General features: G+C 56.7%; 1 protein-coding gene across 8 annotated transcripts in view; it reads left to right on the plus strand.

Moving 5' to 3' along the window:
• The first annotated feature begins 2,130 nt into the window (after nucleotides 1-2,130).
• Nucleotides 2,131-17,941, plus strand: part of DNM1 (dynamin 1) — a 43,320-nt gene continuing 27,509 nt past the window's right edge. For 4 of the 8 annotated variants that reach the window (XM_069476847.1, XM_069476842.1, XM_069476848.1 and 1 more), the window contains exons 1-6: nucleotides 2,131-2,377; nucleotides 15,584-15,657; nucleotides 15,919-16,068; nucleotides 16,416-16,619; nucleotides 16,899-16,997; nucleotides 17,097-17,257. In XM_069476847.1, the coding sequence (XP_069332948.1) occupies nucleotides 2,217-2,377; nucleotides 15,584-15,657; nucleotides 15,919-16,068; nucleotides 16,416-16,619; nucleotides 16,899-16,997; nucleotides 17,097-17,257 (849 nt within the window). In that variant the 5' untranslated portion in view covers nucleotides 2,131-2,216. The remainder of the gene's footprint in view (nucleotides 2,378-15,583; nucleotides 15,658-15,918; nucleotides 16,069-16,415; nucleotides 16,620-16,898; nucleotides 16,998-17,096; nucleotides 17,258-17,941) is intronic. The other 4 variants (XM_069476845.1, XM_069476850.1, XM_069476846.1 and 1 more) reach the window with 1 other exon arrangement.

A 17,941-nucleotide genomic window follows, 5' to 3' on the forward strand; every position in this document is an offset into this window, starting at 1 on the left:
TTACATGGGCATTCCAATCTGTCATTATCCCTATTGTCCAGATAACTGAGGTTCAGAGACATGGAGGAGCCTGGATCATGCAGCTTGTCTAAGGTCCAGGCCAGGCTCCTAACCCACTCCCTGGTGCTTCTAGGGATAGGGCCCACTCTTTCCCCTCTTCCTGCCTGGGGAATTCCTCCCCCAGATGTCCACATGTGTCATTTCCTAATTTCCTTGAGGTCTCTGCTCATTTTTTAAATTTTTTTATTTTTTAGAAACAGGGTCTCACTCTGTTGCCCAAGCTGGAGTGTAATGATGTGATCATAGCTTGCTGCATGCAACCTCGAACTCCTGGGCTCAAGTGATCCTCCCACCTAGGCCTCCCAAAATGCTGGTATTATAGGTGTTAGCCACTGTGCCCGGCCTCAAATTTTACCTCACCAGAGAGTTCTCTGATCATCCTCTGCATAGTAGCAACACCACCCCTACCCCAACCCTGCTTTTTTGCTCCCTAGAGCACTCATTGCCATGAACAGGTCATAGATATTGGCTTATCTGCATATTGTCCCCCTTTTTCCACTAGAATGCAAGCCACATGTGGGTAAAGGCCTTGTCCATTTTGTTCACTGCTTTAGCTCTGGGGTCTACACAGTGCCTGGCTTGATTGACATGCATTAAATGGATGAATGAATGAACAGTCTGCTTTGCCAGCAGCGCCTCCCATCCTGTTCACAGCACAGGGAAATAACCTGCTGACCGCCCCCAGTAGCACAGACTAGGCTGGCCTCCCCTTCCTAGCCTCCTGATGGGGACTGCTACATAGGTCCCTTAAATGCAGAGGTAGACACTTTGCCTGGGCCCCATAATCTCTCCATGTGAAAGGAATAAGCAAGGTAGGCTGGAGAAGCCCCACTGTTGTACCACCATGCTGATGGGTTGGGGCAAAGACTCCCATGCTTGCTGGGCGCAGTGGCTGACGCCTGTAATCCCAGCATGCTAGGAGGTTTAGGCAGGAGGATCACTTGAGTCCAGGAGTTTGAGACCAGCCTGGGCAACATGGTGAGACTTTGTCTGTACAAAAAATTTAACAATTATCCAGGCATGGTGGTGTAGATCTGTAGTACCTGCTATATGGGAGGCTGAGCCAGGAGGATCACTTGAGCCCGGGAGTTTGAGACTGCAGTGAGTTACAACTGTACTTCTGCACTCCAGCCTGGGCAACAGAGGAACACACTGCCTCTAAGAAACAGAAAAATGAAAGACTGCCCCTCTCAAGGACAAGAGCTTTCTACTCTCCAATGAAGGGCCTTCCAAGTGTCAGGGCCGGTGCACTTGCTATTCATTCTGCCTCGCATGCTGTTCCCCTGCTCTGCCTGTGGCTCCTTCTCATCATTTAGGTCTCTTCTCAAATGTCACTTCCTCAGAGAACCTCCTGACTCCTCCCAGCCTAAAGTGACCTTTTCACATTCACACAGGTACCTCTCTCTTCACACTCCCTGTTTATTTCCTCCATTGCTCTTATAAACTATTTTCGTTTTTACTATTTCATTTATCTGTTTGTTCATTGACTGCCTCCGCCTGGCCACCTTTATGCAAGATCTTTAGGGTAGAGACCTTGGCTGTCTTGTTCATGGCTGTCTCTCCAGTACCTAGGACAGGGCCTGGTGTATAGGAGGTGCTCCGTAAATATTTGTTGAATTAATGTTCCACCTTTCTCCTTCTAGAAACAAGGGAACTGAGGCCCAAAGGCGAGAAGGGCCATGCTGGAGATTAGTGTCAGAACCTAGAGAAGAAGGCAGGAAAGGTCAAGTGGAACTCTGGGTCAGGAGGTTCTGACCACGAAGGAGGCCAATCTTTTCTCTAGGCCTCAGTTTCCCCACATATAAGATGGAACGAGGCAGCCATGACTCTTACCAAGAGGCCTGCTCCTAGGGCCAATTGCCAGAAATGGTATCTTCTGCGCAGCATCCGTGCACCCCAGACACTGCTAAAAGCGCCCCGAAAGGCGCAAGAGAAAACTACAACACCCATAATGCCCCGGGCGGCGCCTGCGCACGGCAGCAGGCTGCAGAGCCGCGGGAGCCCTCTAGTGGTGGCCCGGCGCAGCGCTCCGCTCCGCTCCCCGAGGGGCGGGGGACCCGAGGCGCAGGCAGTCGCGGAGCGAGGCTGCAGCGGCGTAGCCCGAACCCGGAGCGGGAGCGGCGGCCGGATCGCAGCCCGCGAGGCCCGCCGCAGCCATGGGCAACCGCGGCATGGAGGATCTCATCCCGCTGGTCAACCGGCTGCAGGACGCCTTCTCTGCCATCGGCCAGAACGCGGACCTCGACCTGCCGCAGATCGCCGTGGTGGGCGGCCAGAGCGCCGGCAAGAGCTCGGTGCTCGAGAATTTCGTAGGCAGGTAGGAGCGGCGCGCACCTGAGCGCGGACCCCCAGCCTCCGGGTGCCGAGGGCCCCCGCCCGTGGCCCCGACGGCGCAACGACCTCGCAGCCCCGGGCGCTGCACCAGCGCGCGGCGCGTCTTCCCTCCCCAGCCGGAGGGAGGCGGCCCTGCCCCCGCCTCTAGAGCCCCTCGGGGGCAGTAGCGCCCCCGGCTAGTCGTCAAGCCGCCGGCCACGGAATCACGCCCCCTCCTCCGCCCCATCCTTTAGGGAAGGCTGCGCTCCGTAGGGAGACCCTGGCAAAGGGTTGCCCCCCGCCCAGTATGGGCACTGAAGGAGCGCGCATTACTCAGCGCCGCCCTGCGGCTCCCGAGTCCCTTGGAGCGGCAACACCGGGGGCAGCGCCCCCCACTCCAGGCTCTACAGAGGACAGTCCCCTGCCCGCTAGGAACTTCTGGGCTGCGGCCGGGGACAACCGCCCACCCCCAGCCCCTAAAGAGGACAGCCCCGTGCGCACCGAGGACCAGGCACAGCCTCCCCCCGCACACACACACCTCTGCGGCTCCCGCCGCCATCCGTGCGCAGCGCGGCGCAGTGGGGGAGGCGCGGGCTGCAGGATGAGGAAGGGAAGGGGGGAGGAGAAACCACTTCTGATCCTTTCCTGAGCCTCTGGCCCCTCGCTTGGCCGCGGCCCTGGGTGGGGGGCGCCTGTCAACGTCGTTCTCCCCGTGGCCTGGCAGAGGGATTGTGCTGGAGGGAGAAGGCGGCGGAGGGCAGAGATGACTAAGACAGGGAAGCAGGATGGCGGGGAGGGGGGGAGCCATTTGCAGAACCTAATCCCCCTCCCGCCTCTGATCCCACAAGGCGCTGAAAGGGCCAGGTGGCAGAGTGCAGAGAAGCCACAAAGACAAAAGGTCCTGGGTTTAGGGGGGCAGGCAGGGTCGTGACCCCCCGGCATCACCCCCCACCAAAGGAGAGGCAGAAATGGCTTTTCTGGTGCTGAGGAGAGAGAGGATGCGCTCTCGGGGTGCTGGAGGTGGGATAGGGGGCTGGGCAGACTGAGGGAGGAGATGGGAGAGTTGACACCGACCTCCCCCTCCATCATCTCCCTCCCTCATCTTCTTCAGTAAGCCTTGCTTTCTTCCAATGACCTTCATGGCCAAGGAGGTGACTGGCAGGTGACTGGGAGAGGGAGGCAGGGGCCCCTCCCCACAGAGGGACAGCAGTTCTGGCCAAGCCATGTTCCGCTGTGAAACCTTAGGCAAGTCACTTGACTTCTGAGCCTCAGTGTCCCCATCTTTAATATGGATAGTTGGACTGGATGGTTGTTCCTGCCCCTCAAATGTCTGGGAAGCCCTGTGCCAGCCCTAGAGGTGACAGGGAGAGAAGCTGACTGCAGAAGCACTGTGTGTGGAGGATGTGGGAAAGCTACCATGGGGGCGGCTGCGCCCATCTGGTCAGCAGAGGGGGAGGCATCTGTCTCTCCAAAGCCTCCTTGCAGAACCCCCTTCCGATCCTGTGACCCCCAAACTGCAGAGACACAGGCAAGGGGCACACAGATGGGTCCGTTCCCCAAGGCGCAGCAGTCAGGGACACCCAGCGCTTTACAGTATACAAACTATATTCCTACCTCTCATCCTTTGAACATTTGCTGAACTCCTGCCCTGTGCCAGGCCGTGTGCTCTGGGCAGGAAGTGTGGAGGGGAACAAGTGGCAACCTTAGCTCTTGTCTACTGAGCCCCTCCCACGTGCCCTACAGCCTGCCGAGTCCTACTCGGGCTCACCGCCCCCCCCCAGGAGGCAAGGACCATGATGCCATCCTGCAGATGAGGACACTGAGACCCTAGAGGTTGGATGCCTTGCCCAAGGTCACACACTGAGGAAGGGAAGCATCTGCTAGACTCCAGAGCCCAGGTTCCTAATCTCAGCCCTGCACATCCTCTGAGAGTCAGGCCTTGCACTGAGCATGGGGACATGCAGGTGTGTGGGCCTCCATTTTCCCCATCTGTGGGATGGGAATGCCGACAGCTGCTGTCCTGCCTTCCTGAGAGGGTGGCTGTGGCTCCAGTAGTTCAGGGCTGTATGAGCCCTGTGTAAACACGTGTGAGGGAGTAGTTAGGCTTGGGAACCTATGGGTGCCCAGCCCCTGTCCTCTTGGAGCAGGCCAGCCACAGCCACAGCAGGTTTCAGCAACTGTTTGCTTCTTGAGTGGCAGAGCAAGGTGTGGACTCCGTCCCAAGAGGCCTCTTGCTGCCCTCCGTACCCCAATGCCCTTGGCTGTGGTCCCTGCAGGAGGATGTGCAGGGTGTTGAGATGCAGGCCCAGGGCAGAGGAGGAGGGCTTAGCTTGATGTGGAGGCATGGGCGGGAAAGCATTAGTGATCCCCCAAAAGCTAGTGAGGACAGGGAAACTGAGGCTCGGTAAGGCCCCCCCGCCAGCCGGCCCTGTCTGCTCCCTCATGGGCTCCCAACCTCTCCACCTAGGGCTGGGTCCCCAGACCCGTGGGCATGGTAATAGCACTTTGCCTCCTGTGGCTTCCCAGGAGCCAAACCCCCACGGGGAAGAGGTGGAAAGTGCAGAGGAAGGAGAGGCTGCTCCAGGCCGGCCTGGGCTCGCGGGCACCAGGAGAACATTGCTGTCTGCTCCGCAGCGGAGCTGCCCAGCCACTGCCCAAGACCCTGCTAGGACTTGTGTGGGTCTATGCTACTTCTTCACCCCTCCCCGCTTTTACAGAAGGGAAAACTAAGGCCAATCCATTCAGTCATTTAGCAAACATTCATGGAGGGTCCGCAGTGTCTGTGGTGGATTCTGTGGTGGAAAAGACACAGGCCCCGCATTCCAGAAGGAGGAACTCAGAAAGAACTGGAGAGTGTGGTCAGTGTGGGAGGGCACAGGGGCGCTTTCCATGGGGAGGTCAGAGAAGGTCTGTAGGAGGAGGTGGCACCTGAGATGAGACCTGAGGGATGAGAAGTGGTGTGACTAGCTGGGGAGGGGAATTCCAAGCCAAGGGAACAGCAAATGCAAAGGCCTTGGGTCAGGAAAGAATTTGGTGTGTTTAGAGAACAGAAGGGAGCCACTGTGGCTGGTGTTTGGCAAGCAAGGGGAAGATGGGATCAGAGAGATAGGCAAGGGCTAGATCTGCAAGGCCCTTAGACCATGACAGGTGAGGAGTCTCGGTTTATTTTCATTATTGTTGGAAGCTTTTAAGTAGTGGAATGACTTGAGCTGATTCTGTCAAGGGTATGACTCGGGGAGGGGACAAGGGAGAAGGCAGGAGACCGGGGGCAAGCTGCTGCAGTGGGCAGGCGGCAGCGGGGCCTGGCCAGGGCGAGGAGGATGGTAACGGTGGGGTTTGGGATATGCTGTGGAGGAAGGTCCCACTGGAGGATGGATGTAGAAGGTGAGAAAGAGGAATCAAGGATGACTTCCAGGTCTTTGACCTGTGCTCCCGGGTGGGCGTTGATGCTTCAGGAGGAGCAGATCGGGGGCACGGGGGAAGACCAGGATTTGGTTCTGAGCATACTGAGCCTGAGATGCCCACTAGACTCCTAAGCAGAGATGTCAGGTGGCAGTTTGGTGATGTAAGTCGAGAGCTCAGAAGGAAGGCAGGCTGGAACATAAATTTGGAAGCCTGCCTTCCAAAGTTGGTGTAGAGATGAGATTTAAACCCCTAAGAGTAGATGAGATCATGTTGGGGTAAGTGTAGACGGAGGAGTGTTCGTGGACCCAGCACATTGCAGCATTTCATGAACAGATGCCTGACGCCCAAGGCCAAAGGGATCTCCTTGCTGTCCCTCCAGCTCCCCTTTGCCCCCTATTACACATGCCCTCCCCCCAACACTCATCCAGAGCCAAGAGCAGGGTGTCCTGGAACAGGCTTTGCGGCTCCAGCCCCCCATCCTCACTCACTCTGGTGCCAAGTGGGTTGACAAATGGGCAGTACCCACCCTCCCTGCCCTTTGGCCCCTGGGGAGGCCACGGCCAGTGGGAAAGTACCAGGGGGCCGAGGCTCAGGCTCTGGAGTCAGACCTGCTGAGTCTGAAGCTCAGCTCTGCCTCTGACAAGCTGAGAAACCCTGGGCATGTTTCCTAAGCCTACCCAGCTGCTATTTCCTCATCTGTAAAATGGGGATAATAATAGCGCCTCCCCCGTGAGATTATGGCTAATGGTGAAATAATGGCCACGAACCGCTGGGGCTAGGCCTGGCGTAGAGGATGGGCCAGTTCTGTTCCTGCCTGGGCATAGGCCGGCAAGCCCTTTGGGATGGTGCAGGCTGGGTGACGGTGACGGTGGGGAGGGGATCTTCTCCATCCAGGGTGGAGGAGGGGCCTGGTAAGTGAGCCTCTGCCCAGAGCCCATGGGGCCACCTGAGAGGCAGGGCTTTAGGTGTCCCCATGGCTGTGCCTGCCCTCTACTGAGGCTCACTGCCTCCCACCCATCCCCTTGCCCCTCCTCCACATCCTCATCCCAGTATGCGCTTGGTGCTGGTCTTGGCCTCTGAGAGCCCCTCTCTTTGTCAGACCTAGGCCTTCCCATGGAGACAGCCCACTCCCCACTGTTAAGCTCTGTCTCGTCCTCCGAACACCTTGGAATTCATCACAGTGGTCCCATTTCTCAGATTTGAAGACTGAGGCAAAGAATATTAGGGAATAACTTAGACATCCTAAGTAGAGGGTTGCTGCCCTGGAGGGGACAGAGGGAACTGACATTTCCTTGGCATTTGCAGTGTGCCAGGTCTTGGAGACATAGCTGTGAACAAGCCAGACCCATCCCTGCTTGGGGAGGCTCACAGCTGACAGGGGCAGACAGACGTTAAGTCCACAAAGAGCTTGTTTGTTGTGTGTTTTGAAAAAGAGTATGAGGAGTCTGTTATTGAGGGGATGGGAGTCATCTGGGGGGATCAAAGAAAGTCCTCTGAGGAGGTGGCATTTAAGGCTGAATCTGAGCAAGACTAGGGCTTGGTCAAGCAAAACCGTGGACCACTCCCAGTGCAGGGCCCAGCCTGAGCAAAGGCCCAAGGTGAAGGAACCCAGTGGGCTTGAGAACCCAGGCGAAGGACAGCGTGGCCAAGTGAGGAGCAGAGGCCGGAGGTGAGAGTAGGAAGCTCAGGGAGGTGGGGCTTGATGGGCCTGTTAGGGACCCTCGACAGCCACCTCCACCCTCCCCCAAGAGAGCTGCTAACGGCCACGCTCTGCTCTGCCTCTCCTTGCTCAGAGCACGCACCTGCCACATGCTAAGCACATGCTGCCTGCGGACCACATGCAGAACACACGCCTGGGGGCTGCACTCACAGGAATGTGCCCACCCCCAGCCGGAGGACATCCTCTCCAAACCCTACCCCACCTGGTGGCCCAGAGGAGCTGAGAATGAAAGGTGACCCTGGCAGACGGCATCTGATCCTGGCGCCAGGAGAATCAAGTTTCCCAGTCCTTGGCTGGGGTCAGAGGGTCGGCCCCCAGGGAAGCGGGTGCAGGCAGGCGGCGGGCGGGAGTGGAGGAAGCCGCTCATGGGCACAGTGCTGTCAGGCATGGGGCAAGAGCAGAAACAGAGGCCCACGTGCCATATGTCTGAATATTCCAGTTATAAATCAAGCTAAGGAACTGCTAAATGCAATACATTCTGCCCTCCTACCTTGACAAACACATCCTCACAAAAACCTGGTCGCTGGGTTTGAATTTAGAATTTCAGACTCCTCAGAGTTCCGTGTCAGGATGTGGAGGTGTGGGGACAGGTGGCCCCTCTCCCCAGGCTGCCCCATCTCTTCCCACTCCATCCCTCCTGGGCTCACATGTGGACACCCCAGCCCTCATATCCCAGCTCCATCTGAGGCCCCAGAAAGGACCACCCTAAGGCCTGGGCTGCCTCCAGCAGTAAAATCCGCTCTTGGCGGGCAGACCCTGGCTGTGGGCTTGGGACTGCTGGAGAGAGAATTCCGGGGCACCTGAGTGCAGCCTACAAGGGGAGCACGGCTTGCGCACCTTCTCTTGGCCCCTGGGGACTTTTGCCCCATGGCGAGGGTGAGGCCACAGAAGGTTCAGAGAGAGACCACCAACCCCAATTTCCCAGGTCTAAGGGCAGTACCAATGTCCTCTTGGAACCAACAATCCCTTAGTAGGAGCAGCAGGGACTATCATCCCAGGTTTTTAGGTGCTGAAATGACACAGAGAGGGCAGGAGACCTGCCTGAAGTCACGCAGCAATCAAATCGAGGCAGGAAAGGAGCTGGCATGAGTCTCCTGCCTCCAAGTCAGACCTTTCCATGTGTCTGTCTATCCTCTCCCCATGGCCCCATGTGTGCACGTACCACCGACAAACCTGTTTCTCCTCCTCTACTCTTCCTGGGTACTCTGGCACTTTTGTCCCCTCCCTGGACTGAAATCTGGCTAAGAAACAAGAATTGTTTGAAGAAGTCAGCTCTAGTAATTTGGAATTACTACAGGCAATAGGGAAAAAAAGGAATATTGGGCTTGGAAGGTGTTCAAGACATTCTGCTAATTGGCCCCTTCCCAGTGCCCTGGCCAGAGGCCCCAGGATAGACCTCCTGCACCCCCACCTTCCCCATCCATTTCAGTTCCCCACCCTGTGGCTTCTGTCCCCTGCCCCCTACCCCCAGCCCCCATCTCTCTAGCTCGACCACCATCACCTTTGTCTCAGCGGTGGGGGCAGCCTCGTTGTTGTCCTCCCAACCCATTCTCCACCCAACAGCACAGACGGAACTCTCTATAGCCTTTCAATCTCCTATATTTGAAGCCCTCCTGGGACCCCTGCCCACAAACCCGAGCCCCAGATCCTGAGCTGGGCCCTGATTACCTGAGGCCTGATTACCCCGCCCAGCTTCCCCTCCAGCCAGTCCCTCCTGGTCTATCTGAATGTCTTACAGTTCACGGAAAAAAATGGGCTGTGCCCCCCCCCCCCCCGGGGGGCTGTTGCATATGCTCCCGTCTCACCTGGAAGGCTCCTCGCCCTGCCCATGTCTTCCTCGTTCCCTGGGTTTTTCCTCCAAGTCTCATATCTGCCAACACCTCCTTGGTGCCTTTTGGGGTGACAGAAATGTCCTAAAATTAGATTGTGGTGATGGTTGCACAATTCTGTAAATATACTAAAAATCATTGAATTGTGTGTTTAAAATGGGTAAATTTTTTGCCATAAAATGATACCTCAGTAAAGCTGTTTAAGAAATCTGAAATCCTCTGGATTGATCCTCACATGGCCCCCACGACCTGCCCCTCGGTATGGGGCCGGCCTCTGTTTCCACCCAGGATGAGGAGCTGTCGAGGAAGAAAGAAGCCTGTCGCCTTGGTCTGAGAGCTCCTGGCAGACGGCAGCTCCGGCCATGGTTAATATTAACATCTTATCTATTTATTACCTTGCTATTCTTTTATCACTCCGGCTCACATGCCTCGGTCTCGATGCAGGGAAAGCAGGCCCCTAGGCGGGAAGGGGAGAAGAGCCCCAGCAGGTGAATGCATGCTCACCTCTGACCGAAGTCCCCAGTTCAAGGGGATGCAATGCTGTAGCACACTCAAAGCCCTCAGCACACGCTGTGTGCTCAGGGAGTGGCCGCCACCGATGGGCAGGATCTCAGGACATTCCCTCCACAGCCCTAGGAGGGAGCTGCTGGATGTGTCCCATTTCACTGATGGGGAAACTGAGGCTCAGAGCAGGGAAATAATTTAGTTGGGGAGCTGGGGTTCTTTCTCATCAAGCTGCTGGTGATAAGAAATACGGATCCAGACGTAGCTCCATACTGAGTAACTTTGGAAATGTCCGTGATGCGCTGTTAGGTGAGCAGAGAAGCTACCAAAGTGTGCACAGGAGCCCGGTGTGCGGGCACCCGAGGGGCCTGTGACTTCATTTCTCCAAGCCTCAATTTCTTCACCTGTAAGATGGGGACGCTGATCATACTCTACTCACACAGCCATGTGAGGATCAGTCCAGAGAATTTAGATTTCTTTACACGGCTTTACTGAGGTATAATTTACATGCCATAAACTTTACTCATTTTAAGTGCACAATTCAATGATTTTTTGTATATTTACAAAAATATACTAAAGTTGCGCAACCGTCAGCACAATCTAATTTTAGGACATTTCTATCACCCCAAAAAGAAATCTCACGCTGATGCACAGTTTCAAGTTCTGAGCAGAGTCCCTGGCTCACAGTCCCCAATCCATCAGTGTTAGCCATGATTATTATTAATAATAGAATGTTCATAACGGTTCTCTACAGGTGTTGGGATGATGGTTGGTTTTTGTTTTTTAAATATTTCATGTATTTTCTGAAGTTTTTTTTCACATGCAGAAAATATGATTTTTATTAAAATTTTATTTAGTATTATTATTTTTTTTAGAGACAGAGTCTCACTCTGTCGCCCAGGCTGGGGTGCAGTGATGCAATCATATCTCACTGTGGCCTCGAACTTCTGGGCTCAAGGGATCCTCCCAGCTCAGCCTCCTGAGTAGCTGGAACTACAGGCGTGCACTACCACACCTGGCTGATATTTAAAAATTTTTTGTAGAGACGAGGTCTTGCTATGTTGCCCAGGCTGGTCTCAAACTTCTGGCCTCAAGCTATCCTCCTGCCTCAGCCTCCCAAAGTGCTGGGATTATAGGTGTGAGCTGCTATACCCGGCCTCATTTTTTAAATTAGGAGCAAAAGAGAGATCTATTTCCATTTTGAAAATGTAAAGTCATCAACACTTGGAAGGAAGCAAGGAAGGAGAGAGGGAAAGAAGAAAGCAGGACGGATGGAAGGAAGAGGAGGAAGGGAAGATGGTAATCTGTCCCCAGCAGGGAAAATGCTTGCTGTGGACAGAGCACTGACTCAGTCAGGAGCCCCCTTGTCACCAACTTGCACCATGACCTTGGGCAAGACTCTTCCCCTCTTTGTGCCTCAGTTTCCACCCCTGTACGATGAGGCTGATGGTGGGGAAACTGGAAGAGCTTGTCTTCACATCATTCTCTTGGTCAGCAGGGGTGTTCTGAGAGCCCCTTACGAGCTGGGTGCTGGGATCTGGTAGAAAACGGGCCCAGCCCAGTCTCCATTCTCAGGATCATCAAAACATCAAGGAAAGCCGGGACCAGAACTGCCCTGCAGTGTTCAAACCTCAGCTTGAAATTCATGAGTTGTGACGGGGGCCGCCTAGGGCCTCCTGGGGCAGTGGAACAGAGAGGGACTTGTTGCCTGGGGCAGCCTCACCTCCTCCCAGCTGTATTTCTTGGCCCAGCCCCTCCCTTGCCCCCTCAGTTCCCTGCTTCAGAGGGCACCTCAGAGCCCGCCCAGCCTCCTTGCCTTCCGCCTCCAGGGGCAAGATTTGGCTGGAAATATCCTGCCCCCACCCAACTCTTCCGGCCAGCCTCCACCTTCCCACTCCATCCCTACTGCATGGGGCGCTGTGGTTGTGGAAGTCCAGCCTGTGTTCTCAGCATGCTCCAAGAGCCACCAGTTTTTATAATCCTATTGTAATAGCCACCATTTGTTCAGGCATCAGCTCAAATAAGCCTCACAGCAACCCATTTTACTATTGTGGAAACTGAGGCTCAGAGAGGTATGGTCATTTGTCCACAGCTCCTAAGTGGCAGCTCTGACAGTCAATGCTGGGCCTGTCTGACCTCAGAGACCAGGAAACAGGAGAACTTAGAAGAGTGGCCACCACCGGGTACACGCCGAATCAAGCACATTAATTCCTGGCGCCATTTGCGGTCAGCGGGGCCTGGGAACCACGGTTCCTAAGCTCTGGCCCCAAATCTGGGGTCCTAGAGTAGGGGTGGCGGTCACTATAGCCCTTTGGTGCAGTTTCTCCAGAGCCCTCTGAGGGTGACAGTGCCAATTCAGACGGGGAGCGTTGGCGTTTGGAGGTCCTGGGTGGTGTTTATTTCGTCTTCCCTGTGCTTCAGGTTTGAAGGTGCCTCTGCAGATGGCCAGGCAAGGCCTCCCTGGGAAACCACCATCTGCTCCAAATGAGCAGGGAGAGCTGGCATGCCACCATCCCTGCCTCCCACACGGGCGTGGCACACAGCCGCCCAGGCTGGTGGGCCCGACACTTTTCTCTGGGCACCTGTTCTGTCCTCCCTCAGCCTAAGCAGGAGCTGGAGGCTGGAGTCAGCCCAAATCCCTGCCGGGAGTGGGGGGTGCCCAGGGGGCCCTTTAACAGAGGCTGAGGTGGGACAGTGTGTCCAGGTGAAAGGAAAGAGCCGTGGATCGGCTGAGCTGTGCTCCTTCCTGCCAGTGCGGCCTGAGCCATGGTCCTTCCTGCCAGTATGGCGGAGCACCTGCTATGTGCCAGGCATGGGCTCAGCTTTTTCCATGAAAAGTCTCCATGAATCCTCCTACAGCCACACATGCTAATATATGACACCCAGTTAATATAACGCCCATTTACAGCTGAGGACTTTGAGGCCCAGAGAATGAAGCAATCTGGCCAAGGGCACCAGGCTGGAGAAGGATAGATGTAGGATTTGAACCCAGGGCCTCTGCCTGGTACTGGCTCCTAACCACTGAGCCAGTGATCCTTAAACTTGAAAGGGGACATGAAAATCACCTGGGGATCATGTTTAAAATCCAGATTCTGCCTCTCCCCTACCTCCCCGCTGAGAGTCTAACCCAGCATGGCTGGGAATGTGCGCCTTAGCAAGCTGCTCAGGGAGTTCTGATGCAGGCCGTGTGATGGCTTCACTTTGAGAACGTGGGCCATGCAGAGATGAGGCACCTCCCCACCTGGGCATCCCAGGAGATCTTGGTCTGAGGAGGGGCTCAATCCCCAGACACAGCCCTGCCATGATCTCTGCTTCCCAGAAGCTACTTGTCCTTTAAGCAGCCCCAGGGGGCAGTGGGTTGGGGTGGGCTGGCCCAGGCTGCTGCCCACCCACCGCCCTCCCCAGCTGGGCCCTGGGCTCCTCACACCCCACACCTACATCTCAGAGATGGGGTGCCACCTCCACCCCTGAGGCCCACCAGGGCTGGCTGGGCCCATCTGCTCAGGGGGAGGCCTCTCAGGGAAGAACTCCAGGGAAAGTCCATGTGTCTGTGTGGGGGCTGTCTGTGGGGAGTCCCATCCTTCCCAGCCCCTCCCACAGTTTCCATAGCAACATTAGTTGCCATGGTATTGCTGGGTGAGGAGCTGGTGGGGAAGAGGGTGGACCCCAGCCCCCACACGAACCCCAGCCTCTGTGAGAACAGATGTCCCATTTCCATAGCCCTGGGGGACTCCCAAAACTGAGGGACAGGGGGGTCACAACCCCAAATGAGTCATTGAGTAAAGGATGGGAGAGAGAGAGACAGGAAGTCCTCCCTCCCCGCAGTGCTGTGCCGCCTGGCACACCTCTGTTCTAGCACACACCACACTGCATTGCATTATCTGTTTACTTGTCTGTCTCTCCCGCCACACTGAGCTCCTCGGGTTGAGGAACTGTCTGACTCATCCTCTACCATCCCCGCGGCCCAGCGCAGGGCCTGGCACAGACTGAATTTAGTTGAATTACATAAAAAGCCAAGTCTGGCTCCTCGGGTTTGAGGTGGCATAGTTGGATGGGGAAGTTCCCAGGCTGGGGGTCCAACAGGCACTGGGGTTTGAATCCCCGCTTGGTGGTTTGACCTTGGTATGACTTTGAATGAGTCAATTCATCTCTTGGAGCCTCAGTAGCTTCATCTGTAAAATGATCATTTGTATATCACAGCACTGTTCTGAGGACTTGGGGGGTTCAATCAGAATTAATTGAGCACCTCTTGTGTGCTGAGTCCTGTCCTGGGCACGGGGACACAGAGGTAGACAGAAAGATGCTGGCCCTGCCCTCCTGAAGCTCACAGTCTGGCAAGAACAAGAAACGCTTGCCTGGCACACAGACATGATTAATAAGCACAGGATTTGCCACCCTTTCCTTCCTTGTCGCAGGGCTGACTCCTCCCCAGCAGCCTCTGCTCTGCATGGTGGCAAGTGGGGGGGAGGCCCCAGGAGGAGGCCTTGAATGTTGAAGCTCTTGGCCTAGCCTGTTGTCCCCAGGACCCTTTGCCCCTGACCTGGGGCACAGGAAGACTCATGAGCCCAGGTCAGGCTCTGGGCTGGGGGCAGGAGACCTACGTTCTGCCTCTGGCTCTGCCCGAGCCCTGTATGAATGTAAGTGTTTCTTTTCCCCTCCCGGGGTCTCCACGTGCCTCTCCATGGACAAGGCAGCTAGCTGGGTCTCCATGGTCCCTTGGGCTCCGGCCTGCTCCCCCCTTTCCTGGGCCCTGGGGATACCACGACTGCCAATTCCGACAGCCCGATTCCTGGAGAGGCCTCCACCCTCAGGCTGTGCCAGCCTGGGGGAGGCAGCTGGGAGAGGTGGATGAGAAGAGCCAACTGGACAGAGAGAACTAGCACTGCAAGGGTCACCCAAAAGGACAGCTGAGGTTGACACTGGCAAGAGGAGATGTCTGAGGTATAGACTGTCAAGCCTGGGGACAGGGAATGACTTTGGGACCCCTCAGTCCAATCCTTCACAGTGGTCTGGGTCCACAGAGGGCCAAGGGCAGGGAGCTTTCACTGCAGAGTCAAACAGATCTGAGCCCAGGGTCTGCTCTGCTAGATACTGGCTCTGAACCTGAATGTCTCTGAGCCTCAGTTTTCTCATCTGTAAAATGGGGATAAGAACAGCACCTACCTCATGGGGCTACTGCATGGGGTCCATGAGACTCCCACCAAGTGCCTAGCAGGCAGTAGGCACTTAAGAAGCATGAGCTCTTTTCCTTGCCTCCTCCTTCCCCCTCATCTTCAGCCCCAGCCAGATGGGGCAAGGGAAGGGGAAGTGAGCTGCTGTCCTTCCCCACAGCGGAAGGGAGAGGAGGAGGCACAGCTCTGTTTCTTGGGATCCACTCTGTGGCCACTGGACACATATGCATGTGGGATACCCCATGACTCAGTTTCTCCCAGGCTCAATGGCAGTGGCTGGGTTGGGGCAGGGACTTCCTGTTGGCTCAGAACCAACAGGATATATCTGAGAGAGATCTGGGGAGTTGCTGGTCTAGTCTCTTGGCAGCTCTGATGCATAAATTCTGTGACCAGGGGACTTGAGGAAGGGTCTTTTCCACCTTTCTGGGCTGCCATCTCCCCTTAGTGACCTGAAGCCCTTGGGCTAAGGTGCAGTGGGGGCAGCACTTCTGGGGGAGCTTTGGCTCTCCCGGCAGGGCAGATATTCCTGGGACAGAGCTCCCTCAGATCTAGATCCTCCTCTGACCCCCAACTCATTGCAGGGACTTCCTGCCTCGAGGATCTGGCATTGTCACCCGACGTCCCCTGGTCCTGCAGCTGGTCAATGCTACCACAGGTAGGTGCCCTCCACCAGCAGCCGGGCCTGCTCCCCTCAGCCTCTCCCCCATCCCCAAGGCGAGGTCCAGCCTTGCTTGCTGTGTGACTTTGGGCCTCGACTCCCCATATGAACAGTGGGGATAAAAATACATAACGAGGACGTAGGTTGTTCTGCTTGGGCGTGTGTTGGGGGGAGTCTATTTACCGGTGGGAGATGGGACCCCGGTAGCGTTCCGGACCATGATGCCTACTCCCCTTCTCCTGCCCGCTTCTGGGGCAGAATATGCCGAGTTCCTGCACTGCAAGGGGAAGAAATTCACCGACTTTGAGGAGGTGCGCCTGGAGATCGAGGCCGAGACCGACCGGGTCACTGGCACCAACAAGGGCATCTCGCCGGTGCCCATCAACCTCCGCGTCTACTCGCCGCACGGTGAGGAGGCCTGGCCCCGCCCCCGGCCTCCGGGCCCCGCCCCCGGCCTCTCTCTTCGCCACGCCCCTTCGCTGGCACCTGCGTACGTGGCCCCCCTCCTGCAGGCTCCACCCTCACAGCGCCCCGCCTCTGTGCCACCCTACCCCGAGCTCCACCCGCTGGGGCCCCGCCCGCCTCTGACCACGCCTCCAACAGGCTGCCACCTTAGCCCGGCCCTGTGCCCTGATCCCGCCCACCTGCCTCTGGGCTCCCGCGCAGACCCTTCCTAAACCCAGCCCTGTTCCTAACTCTGCCCGCCCACGGCCACGCCCCTCGCCTTGAACCCGCCCTCTCACCGCCCTGTCCAGTGCTGAACCTGACCCTGGTGGACCTGCCCGGAATGACCAAGGTCCCGGTGGGGGACCAACCTCCTGACATCGAGTTCCAGATCCGGGACATGCTCATGCAGTTCGTCACCAAGGAGAACTGCCTCATCCTGGCCGTGTCCCCCGCCAACTCTGACCTGGCCAACTCTGATGCCCTCAAGGTCGCCAAGGAGGTGGACCCCCAGGGTAGGCCCGGGCGTCTATTCTTAGTGTGAGGGGGAGCCCCACCAAGTGGTGGGATCAGATTTGTACCTTTAAAAATCGTGTCGATCTACGGCCACAGCATTCCTGTACAGGCCCGATCTCGTTTTATCTCGGAAAAATGGTGTTGGCCACTCTGCGGAGAATGGATGAGGGGGAAGAGGGGAGGAGAGGCAGGGGCTGAGCGGGGCGGGGTCGAGGGAGTGGGGTGCATGGGTCTGCGAGCGGGGCAGATGTAAACAACCCCCTTGCTGGTGCCTGCAGGACAGCGCACCATCGGGGTCATCACCAAGCTGGACCTGATGGACGAGGGCACAGACGCCCGCGATGTGCTGGAGAACAAGCTGCTCCCCCTGCGAAGGGGTAAGTAGACTACTCCCCTGACCTACTCCCTACCCTTCCCTGCCCTGCCCCTCCCCTCCCCTGGAGGTTGGTGGCCCCTGACCTTGACCCCATCCACAGGCTACATTGGGGTGGTAAACCGGAGCCAGAAGGATATTGATGGCAAGAAGGACATCACGGCCGCCTTGGCCGCTGAACGCAAATTCTTCCTCTCCCATCCGTCCTACCGTCACTTGGCTGACCGCATGGGCACACCCTACCTGCAGAAGGTCCTCAACCAGGTAGGGGACCAGGCCAGGATGGGGCCTGGGAAAGCGAGCATGAGAGCAGAATGATTTAAGTGTGTTTTGAGAGTGACCAGCAGAGGTTAGCATCCCCATCATGCAGATGAACAAACTGAGACCTAGAAAAGCAAAGCAACTTGCCCACAGTCCCACAGCCAGGTAGCGGCAGAGCTTTGCTGACCTTTGCCCGTCTGGGACCTGCAAGGAGAGCCCTGGAACTCCCTGGGATGAAGAGAAGCCCAAGACCTTCTGTGGAGGGTGGCACTGACAACGGCTTGGGTCTGGGGGTCAGGAATGAAGACCTTGACAGGCCATCCCAGGGGCTTCCCTAGGGTGTTTCTGTCTGGAGTAGGGCTTCCAGAACTGAGGTGTCTGTGCGTGTGCTGATGGGAGGCAGGCAGTGGGGAGTGACACAGACCTGGGTTCCAATCCCAGGTTTGTCACTCCCCCACTGAGACACTCTCCCTGGCTCTCTGAGCCTCTCTTTCTGCATCTATAAAATGGAGATAATGGTGATCAGACCCTGTTTCACAGGGTCCTTGTGAAGGTTCAAGGAGGAAGGGTGTGGGGACCTAGCGACAGTGAGCACCAGAACTTGAGAATGACCTTAAACCCAGAGGGCACAAAGGAGCAGCCCTCCGGCCACCCCTGCCCCAGACATATTTGAGTTGGCCTTCCTGG

Source organism: Eulemur rufifrons, chromosome 7 (assembly GCF_041146395.1).
Source record: "Eulemur rufifrons isolate Redbay chromosome 7, OSU_ERuf_1, whole genome shotgun sequence".
NCBI classification, from domain to species: Eukaryota; Metazoa; Chordata; class Mammalia; order Primates; family Lemuridae; genus Eulemur; species Eulemur rufifrons.